This window comes from Engystomops pustulosus, chromosome 5 (assembly GCF_040894005.1).
Source record: "Engystomops pustulosus chromosome 5, aEngPut4.maternal, whole genome shotgun sequence".
NCBI classification, from domain to species: Eukaryota; Metazoa; Chordata; class Amphibia; order Anura; family Leptodactylidae; genus Engystomops; species Engystomops pustulosus.
In genome coordinates this window covers 13,340,468-13,353,196 of record NC_092415.1, presented here as the reverse complement: position 1 = coordinate 13,353,196, position 12,729 = coordinate 13,340,468, and the positions used below count along the sequence as shown (strand labels likewise).

The 12,729-nt window shown below is 44.0% G+C and overlaps 1 protein-coding gene across 5 annotated transcripts in view; it reads right to left on the bottom strand.

The window, feature by feature from the left end:
• Positions 1–12,729, bottom strand: part of ASAP1 (ArfGAP with SH3 domain, ankyrin repeat and PH domain 1) — a 160,628-nt gene that overhangs the window by 103,844 nt on the left and 44,055 nt on the right. For 4 of the 5 annotated variants that reach the window (XM_072151179.1, XM_072151183.1, XM_072151180.1 and 1 more), the window contains one exon: positions 6,269–6,395. In XM_072151179.1, the coding sequence (XP_072007280.1) occupies positions 6,269–6,395 (127 nt within the window). Of the gene's footprint in view, positions 1–6,268; positions 6,396–6,587; positions 6,608–12,729 lie in introns of those variants that run through there. The other variant, XM_072151181.1, reaches the window with a different exon arrangement.

Genomic DNA, 12,729 nt, shown 5'->3' with positions numbered 1-12,729 from the left:
ATAAGTAATGTCATGTATGTACACAGTGACTGCACTAGCAGCAGAATAGTGAGTGCAGCTCTGGGGTATAATACAGGATGTAGCTCAGGATCAGTACAGGATAAGTAATGTCATGTATGTGCACAGTGACTGCTCCAGCAGCAGAATAGTAAGTGCAGCTCTGGGGTATAATACAGGATGTAACTCAGGATCAGTACAGGATAAGTAATGTCATGTATGTACACAGTGACTGCACCAGCAGCAGAATAGTGAGTGCAGCTCTGGAGTATAATACAGGATGTAACTCAGGATCAGTACAGGATAAGTAATGTCATGTATGTACACAGTGACTGCACCAGCAGCAGAATAGTGAGTGCAGCTCTGGGGTATAATACAGGATGTAACTCAGGATCAGTACAGGATAAGTAATGTCATGTATGTACACAGTGACTGCACCAGCAGCAGAATAGTGAGTCCTAAACAAGAGTGATTAAAAGTTAAAGTGGGAGGGCAGACAAAAATGGCATGATAACCACCAGGAAATAACACTTTGCCTCTGTGGCTACAATCTACAATATAAATCGTCTCCTAAAATAGAAATTTTTGGTAACAATTTAAGAAGGGACAATGATACCTTTTAATCAGAGGTGCGATACTTTAAAAGAGGAAGTATCAGTGTAGAGAACTATAAAGCCACAATACCCTGGGCTCTAAAAAAAAAAAAAGTTTTATATCTGCACAGTATTAAAGGTGCAAAAAGCCACGAGCCGCTGCTAAACCACTGCCCTGTGCACAGCGCCCGTACCTGCCTCGCACATATCCTGCCCGGGCAGCCCTGCAGCTTCTGCTTCACCTTTCCTTGTACCCCCGTCATATTACACTGCCTTCTGATTAGACCTCCATCAGAATCACAAAACTTAGGGGTTCCATAGATGTAACAACTTGAAAATAGTCTCTTCTCATAGGTTCAGTAAGTTATATTGTTGCAGAATTATTTCTACCAGGTGTCAGTCTTTACTGCCGTTCTGACATTCTATTCATGACTGCAGAATCTCAGGATTAACATCAAGAAAGCGGCTTGTGTTCTAGTTTAGAGGTTACACACTGAGTAAGCACAAGTGGTAAAGGCACAGGGGTTCCTAATTGTACAAAGGGGTTGTCCACCCGACTCTTATCCCCCCGTAAGCGTATATGGATGTTACAGAGCCCCCCTCCCCCCTAAAATATAGCTCATTTTCAAGAGACATCATATCCATCCTTTACCCCAGATTTCTGTTTATATAGTCACACAGATGAGGTCATATCAGACTACACAGGGTTTGTTTGTAGTCTGTTACCATGGAGATACATTTCTCTCTGAAGGAACTGCATACACAAAACGTCAATAGGCTTTCAGAGAAGATTTGTATGAATTAGATGCATAAGTAACTCCCCGCGCCCCTCAGACAGGTGTATGTGTACCAAGGGCATCACTTTCTTCCTTTATACAAATATGTTTCTGTAAATGGCAGGAAATAGAGACACATTGTTACGACACTTCTGCTTTTTCATGCTTGGCGATGTTATTATTGTAGGTAACTCTTCTTTTCCTGTATTCCACCTCTGTTCACCGGGCTGAATCTCAGCAGAATGTATAAGGAACCTCCTCCTGGACTCTTCCCAGACACTGTGTCATGTTATTTATGGGGGGTTTAGGTGGGACGGACGCTGCGCTGTGACATCCTGGAGGCTGCTGTCTTTACCTACTGAGCTTTATCCAGATTATCCCCCCCCCCCCCGTCCTATAAGTAGCATTTATCAGAGGAGTCACCTTGTGGGAAAGCACTGCAGAAAACACGTCACTCAGAGAGGCGATAATGGGTGATCAGGACGCCTCCAATTATACCATATGTCACCCTGTTATACTAGACTGGGAATATATGTGCATGGGTTACTATACTGGGATTATATATGTATAATAGGAATTTTATTGGGAACATAAGTGGGTTTGGGGAGCTATCCTGGGAATACCTATATGTATGGGGAGCTATCCTGGGAATACCTATATGTATGGGGAGCTATCCTGGGAATACCTATATGTATGGGGAGCTATCCTGGGAATATCTATATGTATGGGGAGCTATCCTGGGAATATCTATATGTATGGGGAGCTATCCTGGGAATATCTATATGTATGGGGAGCTATCCTGGGAATATCTATATGTATGGGGAGCTATCCTGGGAATACCTATATGTATGGGGAGCTATCCTGGGAATACCTATATGTATGGGGAGCTATCCTGGGAATACCTATATGTATGGGGAGCTATCCTGGGAATACCTATATGTATGGGGAGCTATCCTGGGAATACCTATATGTATGGGGAGCTATCCTGGGAATACCTATATGTATGGGGAGCTATCCTGGGAATACCTATATGTATGGGGAGCTATCCTGGGAATATCTATATGTATGGGGAGCTATCCTGGGAATATCTATATGTATGGGGAGCTATCCTGGGAATATCTATATGTATGGGGAGCTATCCTGGGAATACCTATATGTATGGGGAGCTATCCTGGGGATATCTATATGTATGGGGAGCTATCCTGGGAATATCTATATGTATGGGGAGCTATCCTGGGAATATCTATATGTATGGGGAGCTATCCTGGGAATATCTATATGTATGGGGAGCTATCCTGGGAATACCTATATGTATGGGGAGCTATCCTGGGAATATCTATATGTATGGGGAGCTATCCTGGGAATATCTATATGTATGAGGAGCTATCCTGGGAATATCTATATGTATGGGGAGCTATCCTGGGAATACCTATATGTATGGGGAGCTATCCTGGGAATATCTATATGTATGGGGAGCTATCCTGGGAATACCTATATGTATGGGGAGCTATCCTGGGAATATCTATATGTATGGGGAGCTATCCTGGGAATATCTATATGTATGGGGAGCTATCCTGGGAATATCTATATGTATGGGGAGCTATCCCGGGAATATCTATATGTATGGGGAGCTATCCCGGGAATATCTATATGTATGGGGAGCTATCCTGGGAATATCTATATGTATGGGGAGCTATCCTGGGAATACCTATATGTATGGGGAGCTATCCTGGGAATACCTATATGTATGGGGAGCTATCCTGGGAATACCTATATGTATGGGGAGCTATCCTGGGAATACCTATATGTATGGGGAGCTATCCTGGGAATATCTATATGTATGGGGAGCTATCCTGGGAATATCTATATGTATGGGGAGCTATCCTGGGAATATCTATATGTATGGGGAGCTATCCTGGGAATACCTATATGTATGGGGAGCTATCCTGGGAATATCTATATGTATGGGGAGCTATACAGGGGATATTTATGTTAGGGAGAACTGTAGCGTGTGGAACTATACTGGGATTATATATGTAATATAAATTATATATGGGATTATATATGTGCAATAGGAATTCTATTGGGCACATATTTGTATATGAAGAACTATACTGGGAATATGTGTATAGGGGAGGACATTCCTATGTATCATATGTATATATGTACACACACAAGCATACACATTACTAAGCACTTCTGACTCATTAGCATAATTGTAAAGTGCCTTGGTGATGCAGCTTCGCTGGCTGTTAAACTGCTGCCCCCAGCCTTTTCCTGCCCTCTGCCTGCTGTCATCTCACACAGTGGGAGAGGAAGTATAACAGCCTGTAAAGCTACAGCACAAAGGGCTGTGGTAACACCACTCAGTTTCCTTGTGGCTAATTAACATAATTTAACAAATTGAAGAAGTAGGTCATAGATAGCAAACATAAGAAGATTACCACAGTCACAGTGCCTGGATCTAGCAGGTGTCCCTGCTTTATCATGATGTATTTTGATGGTAGATTTCCTTTAAGAATGATACTTGAAGTGGATACAATGGATAAGCGAATCCTGACATAACATTGCGCTTTACTTACTAATTTCTAAAGTTCCCATGAATTACGTCTCCCTGTTTGATGGCACAAGGAAATCCCGAAAACTATGCAGATTCCTTCAGAGGACACCTCCGCAACAATACTATAAATCACTGCTTGCTGTCAGCGGACTGAAACTCACAGTGAACGCACATAAAACTTATACTTATCACAGCTGAAGGTTTGCTGCAGTTGTATCCAGTATAGACAACCATTTAACGTCACTGATACATTGTAGCAAACCATCAGGAGATGCTGCAAATGTGTTTAGCTTCCAGTCATTTCTATAAACTCGATACAAATGTTGCCAATTCAGGACTAGATCAATCAGGTGTGAATGTGGATTCATGCCTGAACAGGTTTTCAGCGCCTAGAGCAGTGGTGGCTAACCTATGGCACAGGTGCCAGAGGTGGCACTCAGAGCCCTTTCTGTGGGCACTCAGGCCATCACCAGAGATGACTCCTGGTATATTCCTGCAGTCCCAGACAGCCCAGGACTTGCTGTGCACAGAGCTATTTTATAGTGACAGCTCTACCTGGGACTACTGGAGGAGTGGGATGGTGTGGAAGGATCTGGATTATCATTGTAGCTCCTGCTCCGGCCCTGACAATTCTTCCTCTTTATTGGACCCTGGAGGGAAGCTACAATGATCATCCAAATTTCTTCTATTTTTTGCTTTATTGGTGTCCTCAGGTGCTGGTATCAATGAAAACTGTGATAGAGAAGGGAGTATAAATCACAAATTACATTTCTGTGTTGGCACTTTGTGATAAATAAGGGGGCCTTGGTTGTAGTTTGGGCACTCGGTCTCTAAAAGGTTCGCCATCACTGGCCTAGAGGTTCCATTCAGTGACAGCAAGCAGTGATGTTGGTTACAGGGCACCTAGTCCATACCATAAACATATCTGGGTGCCAGAGCTATTCCATATTAATGATATCATCTTAGTTATATATCATATCATGTCCAACTCTTGTATGTAGTTACCAGATTCACCCCATAAACATATCTGGAGACCATGGGGATATTCTACTTGTGCTATATACTTATATGTAAACATATATAAGTCCCAGACCCATCAAACAAAGATATATAGATACCAGACCAATCACATAGAGATATATAGGTATCAGAAGCATTACATGGTGATATGTAGGTGTCAGTACAAACACAGAGATAGATATATAGGTACCTGAGCCGCTGGATAGAGATATACAAGTACCAGACCCATCACATATCTGGATACAGATAGTCATGTAAATATATATAGGTCCCAGACCTATCAAACATAGATACCAGACTCTTCACATAGCAATCTATAGGTACTAGACCAAACACATAGATGCAGTACCAGACCCATCACATACAGATATATAGTTCCCGGTCCCATTGCATAGTTATATATGTACCAGACCCATTACCACATAGATATATATGATTCCATACACATCATATAAAGGTATATAGGTTCCAGGCTCATTACACAAAGATCTATGGGCACCAAACCAAATACATTAACATCCATCGAATAGGGATATATAGGTACTGGTCCATCTCCATCATAAAAGGATACTGTACCCATCATGTAGAAGTAGCATAATCCTCTTCCAGTATATAAGAATCCTACAGACATGTATACAGATATATATCTACATGTCTCACCTCCTCCAATACCCAGCATCCTATAGACATGTATATGGATATATATGTCTCACCAGCATCCTAAATCCATGTATACGGGTATATATGTATATGTCTCACCTCCTCCAGTACCCCAACATCCTATAGACATGTATACAGGTATATACGTATATTTCTCACCTCCTCCAGTACCCAGTATCCTATAGATATGTATGTGGGTATATATCTATATGTCTCGCATCCTAAATATGAGTATACAGGTATATATCTATATGTCTCATCTCCTCCAGTACCTAGCATCCTATAGACATGTATATGGGTAAATATCTATATTGTCTCGCATCCTATAGCCACGTATACAGGTATATATGTATATGTCTCACCTCCTGCAGTACCCAGCATCCTATAGCCACGTATACAGGTATAAATGTATAAGTCTCACCTCCTGCAGTACCCAGCATCCTATAGACATGTATACAGATGTATATCTATACGTCTCAGCTCCTCCAGTACCCAGCATCCTATAGACATGCACACAGATGTACCGTATATCTAAACATCTCACCTCCTGCAGTACCCAGCATCCTATAGACATGTACACAGATGTATATCTATATGTCTGACCTCCTCCAGTACCCGGCATCCTATAGACATGCACACAGATGTATATCTATATGTCTTACCTCCTCCAGCACGGTGATGGAGTTCCTGCAGCTCTGCAGTCTGGTGGTGAAGCTGGACGTGGTGGGGGAATTGTAATCCTCTGTGGTCTCGGAAATAAACTCTGACACCGAGATTTGATCCGGCATCCTAGCCATAGGGAGACAGGGAAAAAAACACAGGCAGATGAGGAAATGAGGAGTGAGAGAAGGTCCAGGAGGGGAGGGGAGAGGGAGGGGGCGGGGTGACCGAAAGATCCCTCCACAACATACTGTACACAGCAAAATCTGGGGATGAAAAGGGGGGGGGGGGGGCAGACAATGACTATCCGTACAACACAACCTCATCACATCCCGGGGCTCAGAGCAACAAGAACACAAAATTATGCAAAAAAGAAATCATCAATTGTCCTGGCGAATGCAACGCTGCACCCAGATGCAATGCAGCAGACCGTCAGCCCCCGGGAGAAAGGGGGGGGAGGATAATCCGCACATCCCAGACACCGGATCACAAATGCGACTATTCCTGGTGATGCTGCAGCCGCAGAAGAGGTAGCAAAAGGTCAGGACAAGCAGGAACTGCAAACAAGACTGCAAACCATTGATTGCACTGAGAAGATGTAGCAGAGCTGGGTGTGTTTGATAGGGCTGTGATGGATTGTCATAAGTCCAGGTACCCTGCACAGGGCCAGAAGTGCTTAATATTACATGGGACTGCAGGCAAAGCCGATATCAGAGGTGTCACAGGCAGACGGTACCATAGGATGAGCTGAGTTTGTCATCTACTGCAGTGTTATACTTCTCATTAAGCACAATGTATCGAGGTGTTAGATACAACCCATTATTAGTGGTTTTATAGGGAGTAAGTAGAGCCGAGGTTGCAGCGCGTGTGATTAAGGTGTCATAAAAACTAGGAACGTCCGGTGTTGCAGAGCTATGTTTGTCATCGGGAATAACATACCTTGTTATGACATAGGACGGCAGGTATGACCTTTATGATGGTTAAGGTTTAAGAGATGCAGCAGAGCTAGGTTTGTCACAGAGCATTCAATGCAATGGGTTACATAGCACCGCAGACAGGACCAATATCAGAGGAGGGGCTGTCAGATCTGACAGGGCTGAGTTTGTCATAGGCAGCAGAGCATGACATGTCAGATGTAGCAGTGCCGGGTATGTTAGGCAGAGCTATAGGGGTCTCCAGAGTCACTGAGTTCTGTTTGTCATGTCGGATAACAAAGCTTTCTATTACATAGCACCTAGTAAACTAGGTGAAGGATCCATCAGATGTAGCAGAGCTCAGTTTGTCAAATTTAGCAGCACATCAAGGTGTTACATATGACTGCGGCTAAACCCAATGTCACTGTCAGAAGTAGCAGAGTTGGGTTTGTTAGAGGCAGCAGAGTTATAATATAGCGCTATCCTATTCCGCGGCGTGGTAGAGGATCACAAGTTAGATGTAGCTGAGCTGGGATCACTTAAGCAGCAGTAAAACGTAAAGATACCATAGGGATCACTGGGGTAAAACATATTAGTATTACACAGGACTGCAGCTAAACCCCAATCTCAGAGCCTAACCAGACAGAAGTAGCAGAGCTGTGATGGTCATGTAGCAGGTTGGGTTTGTCAAAGTCAGTAAATCATAGTATAGTAGATGTAGCCGAGTCTAATGTCCTGGCTCTACTATATCACTATAGGAGGATAGAAGTTAAATGCTTTGCCTCCCGAATGTGCAGAGGATTCAGGTCTGTTGTAATACAGAGAAGGGCTGAGATAATGAAAGTTTACACAATGGGGAGCATTTAATGAATAGCAGCAGCCGAAACTGCGTGCATCACGTCTATGGCGGAGAGAGAACGCAACGCAAGAAGGAAAATAGAAGAACCCCGACTTCTATAGACAACCCACTGGATGGAGGGAGGAGCATGTGAACCCCTCGTATATGACCTCTCCCACACACTGCCCTATCAAAGATCAAGTCCACCTCCCATTATTATATATTGAGCACTTCCTGTGGGTGAAACTGCACCAACTATAGCAGTGGTGGCGAACCTATGGCACGGGTGCCAGAGGTGGCACTCAGGCTGTTGCCCCATGGCAGAGTTTGCCAGACAGGGAAACTCCTGCAGTCCTAGGACTTGCCATGCTAAGCATTATTTTAATGTGCAGCATCCATGTCTACCTAAGACTGCAGGAAGAGAGAGGAGGTGTGGACAGGTTCATGTTCATAGGAGCTCCTTGTGTGCGACCCCTGAATCTTCCTGACCAGGGGGCTGTCCATGGAAGCTCCAGTGACAATCCAAATTTCCTCTAGTTCTGACAAAGATATTGGTGCCCTCAGGCCCATTGAAAGCTGTGGTATAGCACGGAGCAAGAAGATTGCAATAAGTTACTGCTTGAATTGCTGTATTGGCACTTTACAAAAAATATATGCAGATTTTGGGTTGCAGTTTGGGCACTCGACCTCTAAAAGGTTCGCCATCACTGCCCTATAGGGTAAGATAGGATGCACCTCAAATGCAGCTACAGTAACTGAAGATTAAAGGGAAACTGTCAGCAGGAATGACCATGCAGCAGAGCAGCCAGCGTTACATATTGGGGCTTATTTACTAAGGGTCCGCGGATCGCACTTTCATCGGATTTTCCAATGTTTTCAGGATTTGCGCGGCTGTGACAGGTATTTAAATGTGGATTGTGTCGCACGCGATCAAATTGTGGCGCAGCTGTGCTGCTTTCATGCGGGGGTCGGGCCGGCGGGACCGATTTGGACTGAGCGCGAGATTTAATATTCAAATTGTGCTGCAAGACAATGCACTTACATGCACCAGGAAGAAGGTGAACTCCGGCGGACCTGAGCGGGGAGCGGCACATGCAGGATATCGGGCGCACGATCTTATTGAATTGTGGCAGAGTGCATTATACACGGACAAGACACTTTCGCGGAACATGTCAGGATGGGTAAGCAAATATGCCCCATTGTCCCTGGAGTGATATGTAATCAAACTTTTGTGCATGATGTTAGTAGCTGCCAGACTGTGAAATATGGATTTATATTGCAGGATTGTAGCTTCTCCAAGTGCACTGGAGGCGGGTCCTCACACTGCTGTGCTCTTTGCTCTCCACATTGAAAAGCTCTATTGCCTCTCCTCTGTCACATAGAGAACAGCAGTGTGAGGACAAGCCCCCAGTGCACTTTTAGAAGATACAATCCTTGAACATAAATCCATATTTCACAGTCCTGCTGCTACTAACATACACAGTGGTCTGATTGCGCATCTCTCCTAGCACTGACTGCAGAGAGCTCAGAGCACAGCAGTGTGAGGACACACCCTGTGTGCACTTGGAGAAAAAGCAATCCTGGAATATAAAAACACAGTCCTGCACAAAAGGTATAATCACACAGCTCTCTAAAGCTGCGACCCTTCGGGGCCCTTTTGTTCTCTGGGCGAGGGTCATCGTTCCTTCAGTCTTTGGTGGGGCTTTCCCAAGCTCTTGAATAGCAAAATCTACATTGAAAGCAACTAAGATTTGTGTGACTGGCAAATAACTAGCAATTCAGTAGAATAGGAAAGCTCAGAGATAACTAGGAATTGTCACCCAGCTTTCCCAGAACCAGACAATACTGAGTATCCAAAATTCTGAAAACCTGATGGAAGAAGACGACTGATTTACGGATGGGGCACACACTGTAATGTCACGGGTTCCTTTTATAGAGGTGTCATGGGATACGATTATTTTATACATGAAAGGTCGGGGTGTAAGCGGTGCGCACAGCACATTCCTGAGTGACACACTCACCCGTGACACGCTCGCTCTGCCGAGATTCCCTGCCACATCACATCCACACACTGACTCCATACCCACACAACACACGTGCCCATGCCAGGGGAATGCCTCACCGACAGCCGTTAAATATTTAAAGAGAACCCGTCATCAGTAATTGCAGGACGCCTCTGGAGCACATGGGACACTGTGCACATGCTACTGACACATAACACATATGATAGGGTTACAAATAGATCTATGGGGAAGCGCAGACTGATACACTGTTGCAAAAGCTGGAGATATCCGCAACACTAATGACTGGATCCAACTGACACAAACCCTCAGCTTAGAAGCTGGATGTAAACAAGAATGTCTCAGGTCACTGACAGGAAGCAGAGGTCAGGAAAGCAGCAAAGAACTTATCAAAGAAGGATGCAGGGGAAGGGTCTTCTCCTGTGACATACATGGACAGATACACTGTAGGCCTATGTTGGGCTCCTACCGCTCAGTCCCCACAAATCAGAGATTCAAGATATCAAAGGGGCAAATGATTGGGGCAGGAGAAAACACTGACACGACCTGGAGGGTCCTGGGCACATACCAGATACAGGGTACATGTATAAGGTGGAGGGGGCATAAGAAGTGCCCAAAATACAGTTTATTCTATATGGCTGGACCATTATACCAGCCCTTATACCTCTTGTGTCATCCTCATAGACTGTAAGCTCTTGTGTCACCCCCTCATCCTCATAGATTGTAAGCTCTTGTGTCACCCCCACGTCCTCATAGACTGTAAGCTCTTGTGTAACCCCCTCATCCTCATAGACTGTAAGCTCTTGTGTCACCCCTTCATCCTCATAGACTGTAAGCTCTTGTGTCACCCCCTCATCCTCATAGACTGTAAGCTCTTGTGTCAGCCCCTCATCCTCATAGACTGTAAGCTCTTGTGTCAGCCCCTCATCCTCATAGACTGTAAGCTCTTGTGTCACCTCCTCATCCTCATAGACTGTAAGCTCTTGTGTCACCCCCTCATCCTCATAGACTGTAAGCTCTTGTGTCACCCCTTCATCCTCATAGACTGTAAGCTCTTGTGTCACCCCCTCATCCTCATAGACTGTAAGCCCTTGTGTCCCCCTCCTCCTCATAGACTGTAAGCTCTTGTGTCACCCCTTCATTCTCAGACTGTAAGCTCTTGTGTCACCCCTTCATCCTCAGACTGTAAGCTCTTGTGTCAGCCCCTCATCCTCATAGACTGTAAGCTCTTGTGTCACCTCCTCATCCTCAAAGACTGTAAGCTCTTGTGTCACCCCCTCATCCTCATAGACTGTAAGCTCTTGTGTCACCCCTCATCCTCATAGACTGTAAGCTCTTGTGTCACCCCTTCATCCTCATAGACTGTAAGCTCTTGTGTCACCCCCTCATCCTCAAAGACTGTAAGCTCTTGTGTCACCCCCTCATAGACTGTAAGCTCTTGTGTCACCCCCTCGCACTCATTCCTATTGTTCCATATGACTGTCATTACCGATTTTATTTGTATATGTTTCCCAAAATATGTAAAGCAGTGGAATTTGATGGCCCTATGTAAAGATTATTATAAAATCTATACCAATATACAAGAGCAACATGCACATCAAGAGGACCATACACATACACAGACATGGCGGCAGGACCATACACATAGCCACATCCTCAGGATCATACATGTGTTTGTATAGTCCTTTTGACAAGTATATGTAATGTCCTATGTATGATCCTATAGCTATAGACAGGTCTATGTGTGATCCTATAGCTATAGACAGGTCTATGTGTGATCCTATAGCTATAGACAGGTCTATGTATGATCCCATAGCTATAGACAGGTCTATGTATGATCCCATAGCTATAGACAGGTCTATGTATGATCCCATAGCTATAGACAGGTCTATGTATGATCCTATAGCTATAGACAGGTCTATGTATGATCCTATAGCTATAGACAGGTCTATGTATGATCCTATAGCTATAGACAGGTCTATGTATGATCCTATAGCTATAGACAGGTCTATGTATGATCCTATAGCTATAGACAGGTCTATGTATGATCCTATAGCTATAGACAGGTCTATGTATGATCCTATAGCTATAGACAGGTCTATGTATGATCCTATAGCTATAGACAGGTCTATGTATGATCCTATAGCTATAGGCAGGTCTATGTATGATCCTATAGCTATAGACAGGTCTATGTATGATCCTATAGCTATATACAGGTCTGTGTATGATCCTATAGCTATAGACAGGTCTGTGTATGATCCTATAGCTATAGACAGGTCTATGTATGATCCTATAGCTATAGACAGGTCTATGTATGATCCTATAGCTATAGACAGGTCTATGTATGATCCTATAGCTATAGACAGGTCTATATATGATCCTATAGCTATAGACAGGTCTATGTATGATCCTATAGCTATAGACAGGTCTATGTATGATCCCATAGCTATAGACAGGTCTATGTATGATCCTATAGCTATAGACAGGTCTATGTATGATCCTATAGCTATAGACAGGTCTGTGTCGTCCTTTGTCATTAGGCTTTTATGTAGATTACACATAGACATATCAGCAGGATCATACACACACATACATACATATATGGTCACAGGTCAGCAAGACCATACAAACTCATAGACCAGCCAGCGGGCATTGGCATATGATGCCTGTGTATATGTATGTATGTATGT